Source organism: Anopheles coustani, chromosome 2 (assembly GCF_943734705.1).
Source record: "Anopheles coustani chromosome 2, idAnoCousDA_361_x.2, whole genome shotgun sequence".
NCBI lineage: Eukaryota > Metazoa > Arthropoda > Insecta > Diptera > Culicidae > Anopheles > Anopheles coustani.
This window is the reverse complement of record NC_071289.1, coordinates 26720629-26742324: the sequence shown is the minus strand read 5'-3', so window position 1 is coordinate 26742324 and position 21696 is coordinate 26720629. Positions and strand designations below refer to the sequence as shown.

The 21696-nt window shown below is 42.9% G+C and overlaps 2 protein-coding genes across 2 annotated transcripts in view; one reads left to right on the top strand and one right to left on the bottom strand.

Annotated features, from left to right (window-relative positions):
• Positions 1–13751, bottom strand: part of LOC131264164 (ATP-binding cassette sub-family C member Sur) — a 44275-nt gene extending 30524 nt beyond the window's left edge. Inside the window, exons 1-4 of the mRNA XM_058266452.1 lie at positions 13549–13751; positions 11696–12054; positions 9163–9371; positions 1666–1896 (exon numbers count right to left, since the gene is read on the bottom strand). Coding sequence (XP_058122435.1) covers positions 1666–1896; positions 9163–9371; positions 11696–12054; positions 13549–13751 — 1002 coding nt within the window. The remainder of the gene's footprint in view (positions 1–1665; positions 1897–9162; positions 9372–11695; positions 12055–13548) is intronic.
• Positions 13752–20459: 6708 nt separating this feature from the next.
• LOC131266215 (RIP-like protein) lies at positions 20460–21418 on the top strand. Its single transcript, XM_058268619.1, has 2 exons — positions 20460–20666; positions 20733–21418. The coding sequence occupies exons 1-2, from the start codon at positions 20544–20546 to the stop codon at positions 21225–21227; spliced, it is 618 nt and encodes a 205-aa protein (XP_058124602.1). The 5' UTR covers positions 20460–20543; the 3' UTR covers positions 21228–21418.
• Positions 21419–21696: the final 278 nt, after the last annotated feature.

Below are 21696 nucleotides of genomic sequence, written 5' to 3'. Positions count from 1 at the left end.
GCCTACCTGAGTAATGCGAAGTGTAATATATATTTTTTAATTTCTGATTAATGGTTTAATTCACATACTTGCGCAGCTAAAATCCAACTATTTAAACCCCAAACCAAATTGATTCATAATGGAACTAAACTAAATGTTGAAAAAGAAAACCATAGAGATTATTTTAATAGCAAGACGATACAAATGACAGCAAAATTACATGTTACTGTGGAAATTTATTTCAATACATTTAATTTTATTATGTTTAACAGCGTAAGTTAATACCACCTCATGTCAAAGTTTTTCCATTAGAATAAAAGTACAGCTTATAGCATATTTACGAATAGATTAGCAATTTACAATTAGTGTATATGTGTTTCATAACTTTTACTAACATGGCACAATCAACTTAGAAGCTGTAAAACAAAAATCGTTCTTCGGCTTGATATCATTATTATATAAAAGGTAATTAATGCTGCATGGTAAATGTACCGCAGAGTGAATAAATCTGAATATAAATCATAATTAATATTGTTTATTGTTTATCTGATTGCTTGCCTCTAGGGCTATGCTAGATATGTTGATTTGAGATATATTTCGTATAAATAACCTAGATATGTTTTGTACAAAAAACCTAAAATGAGCTACAATCACAGTACATAAAAGATACTCGTTGACCAACCGAAAAGCCTTTAAGTTGATGTTTCTACACGGTGAAACTTGTTCTACTAACTTGCATCAATTAGACTTGCAAAACACGGACAATGGATGTGACAAATAAGTACATGAGCGAGAATTCTTATTACAATAAACAAGACACATTGATCTATGCAAAAATGCTACTTTGGTGACAGAACGGTGCTGCCGGAAGGAGAAGACAACATTTATAAGAAAAAACTATTTTGTCCAAGAAACAACGAAGAATACAATTCAAAGGAACAGCAAACACCGAACCAAAGGAAGGCAAGTAAACTCGGTGACGATCGGGAAACAAGTGCTCAACAAAATAGTTAAACATTTTCTGCCGTCCCGTTCCGTGCAGCATAATTAATCATGTCATTATTCCATACTTAAGCCCCATTCTCTCGACTCAGTGCTGGTGGAAAGTTATTGCTGTACCTTTCCACACCGCGGGCACACGAAAGGTACGTGAGTAACCGGATTATAATTACATTGATGTGCAGTAGCAGAAAGTTCTACGTGGACGACGTGGGAATCCCGGGGACTTCCACTATCTTCGTGGCGTTGCCTTTATCGAAGGGAAACGAGTTTGTCCAACTTCCCGAAAAAGCGGTTCGGAAAAGAACCTCAAAAAAGTTCACTATTTCCGGAAAGCATCGAACGTTCGTTGCGACCGTTTGCGCCCGTAAACACATGCGACTAAACGGTACGCACCCAAGGTTTGATTTATGGCCGTGGCGTAAATTCTTGCGTAAAATTAACTCCATTTCTGGGGTGGGAAAACTAAGCAGCAGCGGTGAGAGGGACGTGAAAGCTTTTAAGGGACGCTGTCAACTCTTGAAACTCGCCGATGGAATGCCGACCCCTTTTTCATCGCCAGTGCGCTTCTTATACTATGCGTTAAGAGAGCTAACGTGCGGAAAAACGGTCATCTCTTGAAAAACCCCCCTGGTAGAAAGGAGAAGAAAAAATCACCGAAAACTATCTCCGAGACCGGCAACTTACCTTGTAGCTTTGATAAATGAACAGAAACTGATCGTAGTGATAGCGGCTGGTGTCCTTCTCGTGCAGGCTCCCGAGGCTCTCCAGCTCCAGCGGCTCCCGGTAGCCGCGCCACAGCAGCGGCACGATCCAGTGGAAAGTGATTTTCGACAGGAACGGCGAATGGGGCGTCTTGAAGCCGGGCCGCTTCTCGCCCGACATTATCGATGAAACGTGCCGGCGTCCGGAGTTTTGCTGGAGAGTAAAATGTGAAGGCAACAAAAAAAAAATACCGATATTGAGATAACCCGACACGATGGGCGACGGTGGGGAATGTGTGAACCGAGCACGGTCGTTATCCAATCCTGCGGAAAGGACACGTCGTTGTAAAAGGGAAAAATAAAGTTATTAAAGTCAAAATCGATACCATGATTAATAGGATCCACTTTTTGCATGTGTTTGTTTGCTTGTATTTTCGTTACATCGTTCGATGATTCCAATAAGCAAAACGGGAATGAAGTGAAGGGTTATCTGCGTTTGAGCCTGCCCAACATGTCAGCTTTTTGTCCCCGGGTTTTCGGGGCCTGTGGCTTCATTTATGTGCCAATATGATTCCAATGATCTGCCATCCTCAACATCAGTCAAACGCCGACTGGGTCGAATATTTTTACGAGTGGGGGATAGGGTGAGAGAGAGTGTTAACGAACGTCGGCATCGATACGATATGGGGATATGAAAACTTAATTTGAACCATAATTTTTCGTTTACGCTACACGATCAATCACAATCCCCGAGCGTTTTCCCGGAACGAAAGAATATAAACGATCTAAAAAAAAGGGGATACAAACGCAACCGATGGGTTCGATTTTCAGTCCCCGCCCGAACCGACGACAAGAGCTCACGCTTGTCAAGTGTCATTTTAATACCTCATTTAAATTCACCTTTTCCACCGATCCTGAAACCTAAACGAAAACATAGCTCCCATAACGAGGTACTAACAGCAGCGAAACGGGAAAGGATTCCGAAGAAATCCAAGCCCCAACACCTTGACCTCGGGTCGCTGTCAAAGGTCACGTGGAAGGTTTGGCTAGAAAATACGATTCCATTGCTAGCGTGAGGAAAACAAAACGAAAAAAAAGTGGCAGGCGAATGGAGTGTGAAGATGCCTTGTGGTGGCTCCCTCCCGATGCTCTCGATCAAATCAGCATCGATAATTTATTCATGACACTCGTCAGCCCCGCTGACACGATGGATCTTGGCCGAGTTCCGAGGGCTCGGAAAGGCAGGGTTGTTTCGTGCCGCCCCGGACACGGTGGAAAGGAAATAACTGATTTCAATGATTAATAAATACGGCATTAATTTTAGCGAACGTGAGAAAACTGTGCCAGCCGGGAATTGTCCTGCGACGCGATGCTGGTTCAATGTGCAATCTCCCAAACGTGGTTTTAGAACCGTTTTGCCTTAGCCAAGTATTTTCCAGGTGTCTTTAGTTTGATTGAGAATTGGAGGAAGCTTTAAAAGAAAAAAACACTTTAAGCAATTCGGTTAATATTGCTTTGCATCAACAATTTATTAAAAACCCGGCTGGTCAGCTTCATAGTTTTTTGGAGCTATTTTTCATTTTAGGGATATTGGAAAAGCCAGTTTCTTTTTCAGTTCTACCCCTTTCCATCACTTTAATATACTTTTCGGGTGTTAAAATTAAAATAGTCTAGATTTTACGTATTGTTCAACCAGGAGTACGAGTTTTATATCGAACTGCAAAAGAACAATCTCTCATCCTAAATAGCATAATTCTGGGATTGTTCAAGTCCGGCGTATCTTCTGATTTATGTTGACATGACAATGTAAGGTAAAAGTTAAAATCAATGTATCACATGTAATAAAATAGGAATAAAATTTATAAAATATTTTCGTATAATACTACGTTTACACATCAAGTAAATTAAAACATAATTTAATAATACTTCCACTTCACATTATTTGAAATCATTAAAATATGTTTCGGTGACTTTTACAGCTTTTTGCCATAACCCAGCCTCTTTTGGTGTGTCACTTCATGGTATAAATCAATAACTATATAAAACTGAAGTCTTCAGCAAACTTATACAATCTATTTTTCACATTAAAATAAACTAAGCATAACCAAACCATAGAGTAAATTTTGATAACATTATGTAAACTCAGAGTAGTACAAATTATTGGCCATGATACCAATTGCTCCAAGGATACAATTTAACCCACACACACACTGCAATCGAAACTGGAACCTAAAACCCGTGCTTTCCCCAATACTTTATGATTATAACATTCCCCGCCCATAAAACCATCCCGATGTGATCAATGGCCCGTCAACATTGTTTCAAACCTCACGCGTTGTTGCATACAACACAAACAAGAAAAAATAAGGCCGGCCCGAGCGATGATGGAATGCCGTAGGTTGCACCGAAACGGACCGAAAACCACAACAAACGCATCATATGCATGGCGTGCATATTTATATGCTACAAAATGGTCCAACAGGAGCGACGGGGGAAAATAAGTCAAACGATGGGAGATTATTTTAACGCCACGTCAAAGCACGTTGCGTGCACTTGCTCGTAAAGCCGCCCCAGGGCTTGGTTGGCCACACACACACACACACACACATACGCCAAAGAAGAAACCGTGCTAACCAGATTATCGATGCCATAAAATATGTCCTTCCTCGCGAGCTCGCGTTCGCGCTCACCGGTTCGGCACGTTTTTCGCGTTTTCCGTACAATTACATCAACCGGTGCGGTGTAAAGCCTTTCGGTGAAAAATTTCATCACGCATTGCCAACACATTTGTCAACGTGTCCACTAGCTTTTCATTGCCCGTTTCCCTCTCCCTCTCCTCTTCGGTGAGCCCAATGATTTATGCTGTTAATATTTCCACCGCTTCAGCCACTCGGTTTTCCACGCGGCGCGCAAATGATTGTTTTTCCAACCTGCACGACAAGTTTGTCCGCGTTGTTTTTGCCATACTTTCTATCCTGTAACCCTCCCCCTTTGTCCTGTTTTTCCTCGCTCGGTCAGAAATGACGGCCCTTAGCGCCGCCGGCGTTCGTAGGGCCCGCTTTACATGACCATGAATTGTCGACAGGCCTGTTTGTGGTCGTGGCGTATCGATTTCGTTACAAAATCAAAACCGCATCACCGCGACCGAGCACCGGACAAAAGGAAAACCATTTCGTGCGCGAACGCGACTGTTTATGTTTGTTTACGCGGGCGCGGGTGGAAAACATCTCTCCGCACCAAGGCGGGAAGGGCCAAGGGCAATCATGTGTGTGTATGTATGTGTGGGAATCGCACATTTTCTACGAATATTTCGCTCGTTTTCCCAGCTAATGTTTATCGAATATACGCTTCGGAACCGACCGTGAGGTTTATTTTGCCCAAAAAGATTTCTTGTTAGAAGATCCTGTCTCGATAAACATCCGGAAAAATACCGTTTCTAAAACCGTTCATTAATAAAATTTACCTGATCATCTATTTGCCCTTTTTGCTTTTCGAAATAGCATCTTGGGGCGTTTCCACAGTTTACCTTCTAATTTGATTAATTCTAGCAATTATTGAGCATTTAGAAGACCCTTATTATGCCCGAAATACCTACCGGGTACGAAAACAACGGCCCATTCGGACGAAAACCACCGAGATCTTAATGGAAGTCCCGCCTACCATTGCCACCGAATGGGTGGGGGGGAAAGAAATTCCCAACTTCGGAACCACGGAGATTCTTCGGGAAAAGGTGGTGGAACACATTAGTGCATTTCAGTTTCTAATCCTAACCCTAAGGGTTCTGCTTGCCCCACCACCATACACATTTTCTCGTGTATGCTGCTATGTACCGACGCGAGAAACAAAAACCCTCCAACGGAAAACAAAACGACCACGAGCATTCAGTAATTCAGTTAATCCTTGCCAAAATTACTACACCAACTAATTGTGCTCCATTATGTAAAACTATTGCCATCCCCTTCCCCCGGGGACGGAATAGGGAAATGCAAACAATCCGAGGCGTCCGGCCGGTCGGAGGTTGCCGGAAAACTTTTCCGCACTTGCCCACATTTCTCGAAACAGGGGGAGGAAAGGGGATGGAGGGCACAAGAACCTCACGCGATGCAGCTGGAGTCGTGTGGGACCATGTTCCGGTTTGCCTTTCCGAAACATTCGCCCTTCGAATGGTGCAACTTTTTATGTACGCCAATCTAATTATAATTATGAACTACATTTGAACCAACACCAACTGCCAACGGGTGCCCAGGGAGATCCACCGACGAGGGTAGGAGAGGGGGAGGAATTATGGGATCGAATCCAGAATTCTCGCCCGAAAGTGTCCCCTCGTGAGGCTGAAAAGCGAGCGAGCAGAAGTAAGCAACCGGGTCTCAATTGCCTGGGAACGAAGTTCGGGGAATGTGCGAGAACAACAAGTTTGAAGCGGGAAAAGGGGGCCAACGCTAAAACTCACATTCAAATTACCCCACCAGGTAGACGGTGGGACAAGGACAAACCACTGTCAAGTGGCATGGAAAACCTAAGCTACGTTTAAGTTGGAACCGTTTGTCCAACCCTCCAAAACGATACACTGACCGGACTTTCGGAACACGGGTCTAAGGAAGAAAATTGTGCACATACAAAAACACACACACACACACACACACCCCAACGCGTGTAGTGAAAGGACTTTATCGAACCCTAGAACCACGGGAATTCGTGCCCGGAATGTCGGAGCCAACAATCAACGGCGAGCAATAAGGCCCTGGCCTATGCTGGATTACTCCTTCCTCTGCCCCTCCAGCAGCGTCACACGGGCTGTCACGAACTTTTCACAGCAGGCAAACGCAAACTTCGCATACACACGGGAATGCGCTTGCACACACGTGGCGTCAAGGCATGTCAAAATAATATTTAAATACGAAATCCAATCCACCACCAGATCGCCACCGACCGAGTGTCCTTGTAACCCAGGATGGTGGGGGGGGGGGGGGGGAGGATAAGGTGGAACAAAATGTTATGCACTTTTATGTTTACCTTTTGCCACCAGACTTCTCCCCTTTTTCCTGACCAGAAAACTTCAGTGTGCTACCTGCAGCAACAACAAAAAAGGAGAATCGTGTCCCTTTTCCACCATTTCCACCGTAAATCCATCCACCCGGGGTTTACATCGGGGGCCCGGAGTCGATGGAGGGCTGTCAGAACGATATAAATTCCATGAAATTTATGATATCCTACAAAAAACCTCAGACCAGCGCTCCAACTAGCATGACCGTTCGCTCATCAATCAGTGTGTTCCTGTGTGTGTGTGGGGGGGTTTTTGTAAGTCTCCCGCTGGTTTGACACACCAACGATGTTCCGAGCTTCATGGTGCGAACACCGAACGTGGAACGTGGTAAGTGTGGCGTGGGCACTTGTTGTAAAAACAAATTATGCTAAATGTATGCTAATTGCGCTACCGTGCACCAAAACCGACCCCGGATGGACAACGATATGATGCGATAAAGTGCGATAAACACGCGCTTGCATGGCACGTATGGGCGGCGGCCGCACTTGCATCTATCCTGCGAACCGAGCAAAAAAGCCTCGCTCCTCTTCCTACCAGCCATATCGAGCTTTTGATTTGTGGACTTGATGTTAGGTTTGCAGTCAATTAAATTATGCCATAATTGCACCTGCTAATTGTTGCCATCAATTGCATACGATTGTCAACGATCGTACACGGAAATAAACAAAGTCGCGTGGCGTTTAATTTCAGATTAGCCCAAACGACAACCCTGCGCTACGGATAATCTCTAATGGGACCGGGCGAGGCGGGAGTAAACTGGTGAGGTCAGTTTTATTCACTTTTCTTCACTTCGTTTTTAGCGTGTCAAATGGACCGACACTTTAGGTGATTGTTTAAATGGTCAGTAAGTGCCATAAAAATGTAAGCAGCTTACAGCCGGGTAATCCCTCTGTAGGACTTCACTATCGAATGAATAACAAGCGAGCTTTGTTATTGAACTGTACACACACAATGAACAATGTTATCGGATGGGATAATACCGACGTCATAGCTGGCGATGCACTTTCAATGGATTTAAAAAATGTTTTTATTTTATTTTTATATTTATCGAAAAGTCTAATTGTGTGCTTACCTTTTTTTTTTGTAGGGATTGAGCTACATAAGGCTGTGACAAATTGCTGGTGGTGTCAGATAATTAAGTGCATGCTAGTGACTTTACTCAACGATGTGTTGATGTGTTGTGAAATTATGATCCATGCGTAAACGTGCAAAACTGTCCATCTGTCAATACAGTGTTCGGTGAAAAGGAAATCGTGTTTGAATCTGGTCTGTTCAAAGACGAATCGTTGAATTTAGTCTCAACCATGTTTTTAAAATACTTGAAACATTGCGACACCCAGCAACAGTTATTATAGCACTAAACGGTAATAGTAAAATAATATTTTTTACAGCACTCAACTAGAGATCAACTATTTTTCTTGCATTTTGACAATACGAATTAGCTTATTTAAAACAGTATTGTCTACAAAATTTTACTTTCTTGAAATCTTGATCACCAAAAATTGTTTTATTTTCTTTTTATCTAAATGTTATAATCTTGATCCACAGAACCTATTTGTGATTTGTGTATAAAGATAAGATTACTAAAAATGTTTCTATATATACACATACAACACTGTTAATAAGTATTTGATTGTGCAAAATTGGATAGAATGATAAACAATTGTGCTCCAGTGTAACGATCATAACGATTTATTATAATTTTTAAATAAAGTTTTATGAAAATAAGGGTTCTTGTAACCGAAAACCCAAAGCTATTTATATCAACTGCTCCCCATGTAATTCTTTTGAACAAATTTTCCTCTGCTTTCTTTCTCAAATCTATGTTCCTTGTTATAAATTTAACTACTGCAATTATGTTATTGCCCGCCATAATATTTGTACGCCTAATTTAAAACGATTTATCGGTTTAAAAATTAACTTGTGCAAAAGTAGCTGAACAAAATAGAACAAAAAATATTTCGTTAGCAACATCAACACACTTGGGATAAAAAGACAAATTGGATGTGTTGTAAAAACGATTTCATTCAGAAAAGCTTCCAAAATCAGCCATTCCCCACGTACGAAGATAACAAAAGTACCAAGTCCACGGGGAAAGCTTTACGATTTTACGGCGAAAGCCACCCGTCGGGTTTGTCCCAAACATTTGCCAATTTTCCGGATACTGCCCGCTGTAGGCCTCGGTACGCTGACCCTGTTGATCGTCGACCTTACGGATGTGGATGAACAGCTTGCCCTACGCAATCCCGGCCGAAAACACATAAAGCTAGCCTCCCACCCGATTGCCATTGCCGCCAGCTCAGGATCGTACGTTCTCGGAACGAACAACAACCGTCGATTTTATGACGCCCTTACACAACAATCGGGCCGACAAATTGGGACAGTTTTCGCGAGGTGAAGCGTGAGCGAAGCCGACCCATTCGCCCCATTACTTACCTCGAGGTAGAGCGTAAACCCGTCGATGGTGGCCAGCGTCGTCGCGGTCAGGGCGCCGGCCAGCGTCAGGAAGACTTCCGGCGAGCCAAGGATGCTGGAGCCCGCGGTGGGCCCGGTGACAGTGTCCGTGACATCGTTGATATATTTAAATTTGCACCACCGCACTATCGACTGGGCGCCTTCGGATGCCAGGGCGATGTATAATAGTCCTGCAGGGATAATAAATAAAAAAAACCCCGGAGTGATACCAGTACCGATCCTGTTTTGCGGGTAAAAAGCACCGTTTCCTTGCTCTTTCTCTCTCTCGCTACCAACGGGTTGGCAGTGCAGTGTGAATGTCAGCACGGTTCAGAATAGTCATCCGTCCTGGTGGTTCAAACTTCCTCGCCGCGAGCGCATCGAGTTCCTAACTTTCAACGGAAAGCCGAACCACTCCGCTTACACACCCAGCGGCCGAAGCGTCAAAGAGTTGGTGCCAAAAAGAAATGTTGCACGGGACAAAAAGGGGCAGCCCCTTAAGGACAAAGTGGTACAAAAGCCCGGGAGCACGGTGCGCTCATGTCCACCGTTTGTGCGGCCAATATTGCGTACTCTATTGGATAATGCGAAACTACACGCACACACCGTGTGTAACACATAAATAGTCACAAGGACAATGTCGAAAGTCTGGAGCAGGGTAGTTAGGGAAGTGTACAGGCTGATGGGAAGAAGCACACCAGGGTGTAATATCATGCGACATGACGAATTGCGAACACCGGCCCTGGCGAGTCCGAATTTTGACCCAAAACGAAAGCGTATGTATCATGCAGTGAAGTGGAGAAAAATCATAGACAGACAGAGAGAGAAGGAGAGAGAAAAAGAGAGAGATAGAGAGAGAGAGCGAGCAAAGTAGTGCGTAACAGATAAAGAGTTCAGCATAACGTTGAACCGAGGGGTTAGGGACACGACGGTCGGGTGGGCACGAAGTCCTTTGGGGTGCATAATTTATGGACATGCTTCAGATTGAAAATTTATTTGGCGATGTAAATAACTTATTACTGTAGTCAAACGGCGTCCAGGGTCTCTACCGGTGAGCCTTGCCTTTCGGTGTGGGAGAAACGGGCCGACCGCTCTCGGCCGACACTTCCTTGCCCCTCCCTCACCATCACCAATGTCACTCCAGAAGTGAGGTTAAGATCCCACAGGGAAGTTATCGGTGGTGTCACTTGCGGGATTTTCCCACATTCGTGCGTTCGAAACGGATTGTGGTCCGGGCCGGGGTGAAGGTGCGCATTCCGCCGTTCGATAACACCGAACCCGAGCGATACCGAAGCCGATGGCCGGGGCGCAATAAAGCTATCAGAACCGTGTCCCGTGTTGAAATTCGTCCGGTTTCAAGATCTGGTCCGGGTGTGTTTGGAGACGCGTCAATTTATGGTTTTTCCGCTATTGTGCCCCGGTGCGGACGGGATTCGGTATCGGAAAAGGCGCACCGTCGATGACGTCGATGCTTTGTTGACCGAGGTCGAGGAAAGGTTGCATGCTGGAGATCCTCATCCGACTGATCGTGCGAAAGTTAAGAGCAGATGGACGAGGCTTTTTATCCATGTCGGTATCAAGGAAACCTACATTACATTACTTATATTAAGCTTGTATTGAGGATATATATATATGTTAAATTGTTGAAAAATAAAAAATTCAGAAGCTTACAGTAGGGACTTTTACTGCAATTTTTGAATGTTTTACGACTAGGAACATGCAAAATGATTAAACATTCTAGAAAAGATACAAACAAATGTCTCAGCAAAGACAAAATAGCAAGTATCTGTTAGGAAGCAATAATGAGTATAGAACAGAAATAAATAGTGTTAACGACTCCGTGAAACTAAATCATGATACGTAACAACATTATGTTAAAATAACTTCAAAATATGTTGTGATTGATTTAATGATTTGTGTCGGCTACACAAAAAGCAAATTGCTGTCAACAAGAAACTGATTTAACAAGTAAAGTTTTTTACGATTCATAAAATGTAGTATGTTCTACGGCGTTCAGAATTTTCATCAGAAGTACTAATAACTAAGCTGAATACTTTAGTCCATATTACTCGTCTTCGTTTAGGATTTATCTTGTTTAAAATTTAACAAAGCTCGTTCAAAATTTAACAAGACTCAAAAGCTAAAACTAATACCGAATAGTCCTTTAACTTTTAACCATTTTAAATATAGAATGAAAAGAGGACAGAACGGAGTTTAAGGAAACTTAGACAAGTATGTAATACTACAGTAAAAGTAACTGCCTGTAATTAGAATTACATACAACAACCGATGTCACAGAGATTATTAATTAACTCTACTTGGTCAAATAGACCCGCCACAACAATCGACAGCTAATCGACAAATAAACACACCCGTAGGTCAACCGACAACATGAACCAACACTGCACAGCCAGCAACACCGAGCCGTGACAGTAACAATCAATTCCAGCGCCATCCTTTTCATCACCCACCACCCTTAATCGTGTTCCTCGTCAACGCAAACGCAACCACTCACCACATTTATCTCGACGCTCGATGGCTCGGACGAGCATGGCCAATCCGACCGGTGCAAGGAGGCCGAACCAGGCGGCCCCCAATCCGAACGTAGCCATTTTCCACCCGACTGCATCTGCATCAGCATCAACAGCACCACCGATCGACCGGTTCGAAGTCGTAGCCATTGTCGTCCCAAATGCTTCCGATTGAGCAGAGTGCGCTTCCGGATCCGGCCGGGCCGGGTCGGTGCTGCCGGTTCGAACCAGCTCCAACCGACCGACGGTCAGCCACTGGTGCCCAATTTCGCCGAGAGCGACGAGCAACGCCGCCAGCAACACGATTGACCGCAAATTATGCAAAGCCAGCAGATTATGACGCCTGCAAAATGGAAGCGAAACGAAGGAACGTCCCGGGTGGGACGAGTTAGTCAACCATATTTGCCCACTGCATTAGACTACTTGGAGGACACATCCAGTCATCGGGAGCCCCAATCCGTACGGTTGGATATCGCAATGCTAAACAAACAGGGCGCTCGGGCAGGAAGACGATGTGCATCGATCGAGCCACTTGACATCGATGCACCGTAAAGAAGGATCGGTTTTCGCCACAATCACTATCACCGATTTCCGTACCAGGAATATGTTGCTTGTTGGTTGTACTGACTTCCCGAGAAACATGACGCTCCTCGATAATATTGTATGTTATCAATTCAACAAAAAATGTTGCTTACTTGTAATTCCTCAAACCCTTGCTAAGCTATTTTCATACTTAACTAACTAATTTTCCTACTAGGGAACTAAAAAAGAAAATAGAAATCTACATCTTATTAGCCCATTATTTTATACCCTGAATTAGTTCTTTTTAACTACACGGTTGTTGTTTGTTGAACAACCTTTTGCTTTAAATTTACTTTGAACTTGCTTTCCTGCAGTTGAGAGATTTGTTGAAATGTTAAAGATTGCTTAGGTTATCCCTTATAACTTGTTTAGTATCAACATACCACCAGAACCCATTTACTAGACTCTTTTTGCAATGAGATTAGAAATATTAGCAATTTGTCAAATATGTTCATAAATTTTATTCGTTAACTGAACATTTTACCTAGCAAAGGATGTTTTAAATTCGTTATAGATCTGCAGTTACCAAGAACTGAACTGCTAATGACTATTTCCATCATTGGTAACGCGCAAGCGAAAATTCAAGCATTTCCTGGTACTTTCAACGAATGACTCAAAGACATAAAGTTGACGGTGTTTTCCTCTTTCCAAGAAACTTATGAACTCATCCGCATTAAAATACATGTTCCATGTTTACTTTCCAACAGTGTTTTTCCTATTTAGTTTTTCATATTTTTGCAATAAACATATATCACTTTTTTTGTTATGACCTATTTTCATTTGCTATCAATTAACTATCATATTTTTTCATTATACTTGAAGCGTGTTTATTGAAAAGCGACTATTAAGTGACTAACATGAGCTCATCTTCTCGACATATGCCACGGGCAATTGAAAAATTGACAGCATACGGCAAACCTATTCACGAAAAACTCCGGTCCACGTATTTCATGAAATTGCGAGCAAATGAGGCAAAAAAATCGTACACAACAAATCTCCGACACTCTTGAGTAAATAAGGCAAAGTAGCACCTCCCAGCCACGGACACCACCGTGGTCATGGTCGCATATGACTTGACCGCACCATGCTTCACTAGCAAAACAACCGATCAACCCGGACGATCGTCGATTGTTTACAGCTGCGGGGATGGAGATTTCTTTTCCGTTTTTTTTTGCCGCGACGAATTTTCCTTCCCACAGTAAAACACACACACACTCACACACGTCGAATACCACCGTTGCACCTGAATAATCACCTTTTTCCACATTTCCACGCCACGTAGCCGAGGGTCAGAAGTGAACCGGCCAGCACGAGCGCATTCACCAGCAGACTCCACAGGTTTAGGTGGTACAGCGTCCGAACAGCTGCCGGCGACGGCTGCAATCGCTCAGCCGGGCCGATCACGGTCGAGAACGGGTTTCCACCTTCGGCACCATCTTCCCCCCATTCGGCAACCATTTTTCCTCTTCCGTGCTTCGGCACAAAAACACACACACTTTACGGGGGAAAATGGAATTTTGTTATTTGTTATTTGTTATTTGTTATTTGTTATTTATTCAATTAAGATTGTCCACCATGAAGGTTTAACAATGGTTTATCTTACTAACTAACATCTTAAAAATAGAGGTATCAAGGAAGAGAAGGGAAAATGAAGGGGAGAGAGTGGTTAGGACGGGGAGGAACGCAAATGGGATCTGAGAGATGAAAGGGAGGAAAAGTCAAACCACTCAAAACGCTCATTGAAGCGACGGATGGAGGCCACAAGTGGGTCCTCCTGGCCATGACGCGTACGACGAGTAGGCACAGCAAGAAGAGGGCGGGGACGGAGGATGCGGGAAGGGGCGTAGATGTGGGCGAATTTTCTCACGCACCCGCACTGCTTACTGCTTCGGCCTGTTTAACAACTTGCTCTATCAACGGCACAACACTTGCAGGCAATCAGCGTCGCTGGACAAACTCCTGATTGACTGTACCACATTGTACTTGATGGAAAATTTACCGCACCAGTAACGTACTGCGGTTGTAAACACGGAACAGATTTATGATCTCCTCGCAGAGCAACTGGTCGTCAGCATTTCGAAACATGGAGATGTATTTAATCTTGCACTACAAAGACGATTTTCTGTTGGATAAAACAACACTTTCTTAGTTTTCAATTTTAGATGAAAACTTGAGAACAACTTCAATATTGATGTATTTTTCCAGAGCCCACTGAGACGATCAATCACAGAGCACTGGTTCACTCCTTTTACACACTTCGGTGCGATCCTTCGCAGCGTACGGCGCGATCGTGACTGAGGCGTTCGTCCGTGTGACCAGCTGGACAGTCACGCCGAATGTCTTTTTTTATGTATGTTTCGAACACGAACGCGCCTTTTACACACACATTACGGCACCAACACGCGTCGAAAATCACGCTCTTCACGCATGCTCCCCACACAACCGATGATCGCGATCGTCTCTGATGTGGAAATTAATCTGGCAAAATTGGACGCCCGATCCGCGGGAAAGTGGAAAATGGAAAATGAGTATCCCGAGTCGTGTCTGCACAATTTTTCGACAGGCCGTGCGGCACGCGCTTCAATATGCGTGTTTCGAAGAGAGATTCATGTTTCACGCAAACAGTAAAATTGATACGGTGAAAGGATTGGAGAGTATCAAATTTCGAAAATTGAATTTTTAACGGTATCACAAAAGTCTGTTAGATTCCTGGAAATTTGGACCAAACACGTAGGAGACGGATGGTTTCTGAGACTATTTTAGTAAATATTTATCGGTAACGAGATTATTGAGTGTTTCCTGTAACGCTTAATCATCGGAACCTCTCCGTGGCTGAACGCCAACGGAAATGCATGCCCTGGCCAAGTCTGTGGCATTTGAAAAACACTCATCAAATTTCAACGATTTCTGTTTATCGAAGCTATTTCTGCGTGTTGACTGGACGTGGCCACGCAAACGCGCGTTATGGCGCGAAGATGAGAAAATCTCAAGCTAAACAACACCCTTGGACACCCCTTCGACATACACACGCACACACACACCCCCCGTGCACGTGGTTCGTGGATCGGCCTACAAAGGTGTGCGACATGTTTGTTTATACCGCCCGCTAATGCGATGAGGTCCACGCAATCTGGCATTTGTTCGGTAGCTCGTCTTGATCGGTCGTCGGTGATCCTCCCCACTACCTCTGAGGGAATGTCCCTTCACGTCGCGAGGATCCCGGCAGAGACATAGAGCAGAAATGCAAACCGTTTCGTTCCACTCCGAGCGCGATTGGAGACGCATTAATCATGACGCCGCTAAGCTAGCTGTCAAAATTTGGTATTGATTTTGAATTATTTACAGACGCATCTGCCTCGGTAGGGAGGCAACAAGGCGTGCAAAAGAAGACAGTCAGAGGGTCAACACTTGAAGCACACACAAAATACATTCAGAAGGTATCCAAATGGATGTTTGACGGTTTGGGAGCTCTCGGAATCTACATGTGGTCCAATGGGGAACCACGTTGGTTAATGGCGGATGGAAGATGCATTCATGAAATCCATCTAGTGACCGCTTGCACAATGGTAAAGCAATGTGCCTTTAGCGCACATTTCATAATCGCAACCGTGATACTATAAAAAGTATTTTAATCGTTTTGTTTCGATTCGAACTATACATGTGAATCTTACATCGCCAAGTTACAATTACCTTACAATTACCAAATTCAGCATTCAAGGACAATAAATCGCTAGTCAGTAGAAATAGCTATGTAATGTACGTAGATTTGATATCAACCTCTGCAGCTGATTAAATTTCTTACTATATCACAAACCAAATGATGTTATCACTCTTTTTCTTTTCAAAATTTTACCAAATTGAGATAATTAAACACAAGCCAACAAAATAGCAAGAAAATAGTTTCAAAGCTTCATAGTTTTGTATTCCATGGATTGTTATGCTCAGTTTAACTCGTCTTACCACTTGCTTTTTCACATTTTTATTTGCTATGTAGAAATTATAATTTCGAAATCATTTGTTTAGAAATCAATATTTCACAACAACTTATCTTTTACGAACATAAATTAATTTAGTTAAGTTCAAAATCAAACTATTCAAACACTTATAAGCAAATAATTGCTCATTGGCAATTTTTATGTGATAAAAGTAGAATGTTCCCACCTCGGACCACTGTGAGTTGGTCGTTTATTCGGTTCATTTCGATTCACGGTCACAAACTACACGGGCTACGGGTTGTTTACGCATTAACATGAAACAAAACCAAATATGTGTTCTATTTGCACCCATCCCAACACCCATCCCCAGGATCTCCCAACTAATGAACGGGTGGGACAAAATGCTCAACCCGGTATACGAAACCTCGTAGGTTTTGCTTTTCTCTTTTTATCATCTCTTCGAGTGGTGCACCGTTAAATAGCAATAATCACTTTGAAGTGTTAGACACATTTTATGTGCTTTACTAACGGGCGCGCTTTTGATGAGTAAATTTAGCGTTTCCGGTACGTCATTACGGTGTGATGTCGTCATCACCATGCGGAAGGCCGACCACTCTTTGAAACACCCCTTTAAAATAGTATGATTTTTAACTTTAAGAACTATAACGCGTCGTTCTTTCTGTATGTCAGATTGTCATGAACTTGTTATGCTGTAAAATATTAGATATTCTGTTTATAAGATATTCTAGATAAGATATTCTATTTGAATCGTCCGCAGGAATGTTAAATTACACTCCCTGACATACAAACTAACACGAGATAAAATTACATCCCAAGGACGGAAAAGCTATCCGGATGACTATAAAACCCGTCCTTCGAACACCGAATGTGCGTCGTAGTTCTTCTGACTCTATGAAAATTCCCTGAACAACGATTTATTTTCTCTAATACCGGTACCTTCCTCAGCTTTTCCAAACCCACACTGGTTCACAGCACTGTTGAACACGAGCGTGATAAGCTTTCCCTGGCAATCAGCTGCCTCGAGTTAACCTCCGTTTTCGTGGTGTCTCTTGTCCAAACAAGCTGCGTAAATCGGTGTCAGTGCAAAGGGACCATCCTCTATCGGGCGCCATACCACGTGTAGTTCTATTTTGGCGTAACAATTCAAACACTACCACCGCCACGACGTGGCCATTGTTTGGGGAACTGTCGGTACCAGCGACAAAGGAAGTGCGGAAAAGGGAATTAGATTAGCATAAATTTTGCTCCATTCGCGTTCGCGATCACATTTAAAAGCAATAAAGCTTTTCCCCCGTAATGGATGACATGTGCGCCGATTTCCGGCCGTAGACACCCGAACCGGGTCCGGGTCCATTTTGGAGCATCCACGGGGAATTTTGCCAGCCTTTTCCCCTGCCGCTAAACAAAAAAAAAAAAAAGTCGTGCACCCGATGGAAAGAACCGCTCGTAAATCGCTGCTTTTGTGAGTACGAGAGTTTCCCGGACGACACCCGGAAAACCGGACGTCGGCGGCATGTTTACCGTGTTGATTAAGTATTTAGCGAGCGGCGAGTTCGGTACATGGCCGCAAGCCGCTCGGTACTGGCGTGTGTGAAGAACGAATTGATCGACCCGTCCGGAAGCAATCGATTCAATTCGGTGTCGGAACGCTGCTCTCGGTGCCATCCACCGTTGCATGTGCAACTGGTTACGGCGGATTACGGGCCGAAACACTCGAAGGGACATGGGCATCCAGGGAAAAACAAAGCCAGTCGAACGTTTTCAATCTCAACTTTCAACAAACAAACGTGTTAAGCAAATAAAAGAAACACTTGGCTTAACCCGTCGATGCACAGTGATTGTTTTCAGTGACATTTCACTTATAAGGATATAGATAAAATAAGTTAATTGGAACCAGTAAACAAAAAGCATCATCTCTGAATACGAAACTCAATTATGAAAACGTTAAATTAGAAGTATAATGATACCAAACATTATTTCCGTCTAACTTATTGGTTGAGCAATTTTTTGCTGTGATTAAAAGACATACAATGACAAATATTGGTTCATCTACTTGGCGACATCATTTGCATTTTCTTTTTAAAACATGTAGTGTGAACATTTAAAGGATAATACAATCTGGCAATAGACGACGTTTCAGCCCTGTGTTAAATTTGCTTGTCTATTGCTGCATAGTCTGCGCAACATGGTGAGCTATTTATAGATGGATTGCATTTCACTGGAAACCAACAGAACAAGCGTGGTGATCGTGTTATACTGGGCAGTATTTTAGCACCCATCGAGGAAGATTGCCATTTTTTCCTCTTCTTGTTCCGTTGGAGCCTAACAATAGAGTTCAGACAGCACCATAAACTCACGTGGCTTTCGACGTGCGAGTCGTGGTGGTTGTTGTTGTATGTAGGTTTTTTTCTAAACCATCCACAGCACGTAACGGAATCGATAGCAATCGGTTGCAACGACATGTCATTGTGTGAAGTTTAAATGTTCCTACTGTTGTTTTTCCAAGAGCAGGTTGAAAATATATGTATACACCCAGACCCAGCCAGGAAAGAAAATTTGTTCTTTTGTCTGTACACGCCTGACCATGATCCACACATCGGGCAGTTTCATTTTTTCCACCTCCTTTTCACAGCCAGACGCTAAGCAGACTATTCTCGTCGGGAATGGAAGCCATAGGGCGTAAAGGTTGGTCCAGATTTCCCTCTTCAAGCCAAAATACCGGAACTGCATCGGTTGGCCAATTGTGTGTATTCGAGTTTTAGCGTGTGCGTAGCTTCGATGGAATTGTTTGGTTTCTTTGGCATACTGAACTGTTACAGCTGATGTAAGCTCCCAAAATACCGTAGAAGCATGCAGTTTCACCCAACGCCAAACTCAAATCCAGTTGGAAACACTTAAATATCTCAACATCGAAATATAACAGAAATTCATATTCACTATAAATATAATCAAAATATATCACTGGTATTTGAAATCATATCAAATTAATGTAAATGGTCACTGGTCGTATAACGCCAATTTTCACATTTTATAGCTCGATTACGGTTGAATATGTTTTCGTGTTTCAAACAGATTTTTCTGTGCGATCACGTACGTTATAACTTAGTTACTTTTAAAGATTTTCTGTAAGTCTCTAAACGTCTTCTTTTTAGTACATTTTTTGACTATCTTTTGGCGATTTTGGTTCTTATGCATCTCTTCATCATTCCACTACTTCAGTGAATGCAAAAAGAGGGTTTTAAAAGTGCTGGCAATATTCCAAAGCCTATGTATTCTAGTGGCAACGTATAACTACTGGTATATCATATTCACGTCACTTAAAGCACTGCAAGAAAGGATCATCAGGGAATGGCTGGGTAACCGCAAAATGAACTAATTTGTGGTCAGTCTGGCACGTAATCACTATCGGTACAAAACACGCTACTACTAAACCGTTCGGATCCGCGGTCAACAGGTTGACTGATGGGTATCACCCGTAAACAGGCGGAAATCCATAGGTATTTGAACGCAGAATGTAATGTACCGTGGTACTAGTGGCATCCCGAACCCCGATCGGTTTTAATTAAATTAGCTTGTTTAACGCTTCCGATGCTCGCAAGTGCAGGCCGCAGTGTACACATAAAAAGAGCGAAGATTTTAGTTGCGAGTCCCCTTTGAAACTGAAAATTATGGTCTGTGCCTAGGACTAAATAATAGATCACTATATCCTAACCCGCTTATTTTCTGCTACAACTTTAGATCAATCGTAAATCCGTTTCTGGAATCGTTTGATTTTTGTTTTTAAATTTAGTTTACAGCGGCACGTTCTATGCATTAACCGTTCCAGTGGAACCGGAACCGCTGGGTTAAAAAAGGCGGGTTCACTATAGTGATGGGGAAACTGAATCCCTACAGAGATTCGAATCTTTCGATTCAAATCCATTCTGAGATCCGGATCTTCGAATCCGAGTCCCAATCCATCATATCATGCGCGCCTACCAAAATTACATTGTCTCTAGATCGACTCGTTATGTGACTAATTCGACTCAAATAATTGTGAGTCGATTCAAACAGTTTAGGATCAAGTCAGAATCGCAACAAATCGAGTCCCAAACCAATCAAATGAATCTTGATCTGATTCGAATCTTTAGAATCCGTCTAGGGATCGAATCTTCGAATCTTCCGAGTCCCGATTCTGCCAACACTAATCTTGACAGACTTCAATAAAAAAGGCGGGTTCACTAGTTTTCGTTTGTAAACTGAAATCTTTGGTATCTTTTTGTCGTGTTTTCTATAAACTATCTACAAAGCCGGCATGGAAATCATAAATCCCGGTCCTTCGGCCCACCAAACTAGTGTTGCACAGAAGATTCGCTCGAGAGATGCAGCTCGGCGCTTTAAATTTGGATCACCGAAACTTGTCGATCTTATGCGAGAGGTACAGTTTCCTCAAGTGCAAAAATAATCCCAATTTACAGTACAATGCATGATTTGTTTATTGCAGAAATGCCGAATTCGAATCAAAGAAGCACGCAAGGACGAGTTCTTACGGAAACGAAACATTGCACAGGAAGAGCGTGCTTTCCTGGAATCGATAGTACGGGAGGAGCTATCTGAACTGGAACATGACATAGCGCTACAGGATCTGATCTACAAGGAGCTCATGCAGGACACGGAGCAGTGGTTGTTCTATGAACAGTCGGAAAACTATCTTATCAGTTCGTACGACACCGAGTCAGTATTCTGTCCCATATGCGAGCACAACGTCCTGGAACTCGACTTTACTGCCAAAACGCTCAAGTGTTCCTGCGGAATAAGACTTCGCTACGACCAAACAATCGAAACATTCAGTGAGCTGATTTCGAAAACCATCACTTCGCATGCTTCGCGCTGCTCGAGCAATCTACAGTTTTTCACGGAACCCCTCGCAGATGTTGAACACGTCCAACTGAATGCATTCTGTCTGTGCTGTGATTTCTACCAAGAATTGACTGATTAGAGCAGCCAGCAATTTCCAGAAGCATTTTTGTTATATTGTCCTTTCTGTAATGCTCATGTTTCTTTTTATCTATGTTGCCCAGTGGTTTGTTGCGTTGGGAATCGTGTTGTACATTTACGAAGCTTCTCGCGGAGGCTAATTAAATTGTAAGCTTTTAAAAAAATTCAATACAATCATACTATTATCATAAATTTCCTTATTTTGTCTGCAGTCATTCATTGTTTCGATTATTGGAAACTTCTCTGGTGCTGCAATCCAAATCGCTAGATTTATTTACTTTTTGTGTCAAACAACAAAATACCACGATAAGGCAAGCTTTGATGGTTCCGTAGAAGATGACATTGTGAAGTTTCTATAGTTACTTTGACGTTGTCATTCATGAGGGTTAGCCAATCAGTGTTGTAGTCATAGAATTGGATTTTTTCTCAATCATATTTTATAAGCCAGTACATTCCATTGAGGATCATAA

What these genes read in the sequence shown, in the direction of transcription:
- LOC131266215 (XM_058268619.1), top strand. Translation starts at nt 20,544, where the DNA reads ATGGAAATCATAAATCCCGGTCCTTCGGCCCACCAAACTAGTGTTGCA. An exon ending in TTGTCGATCTTATGCGAGAG is followed by an intron (nt 20,667 to 20,732) that starts GTACAGTTTCCT and finishes TGTTTATTGCAG; the next exon opens with AAATGCCGAATTCGAATCAA.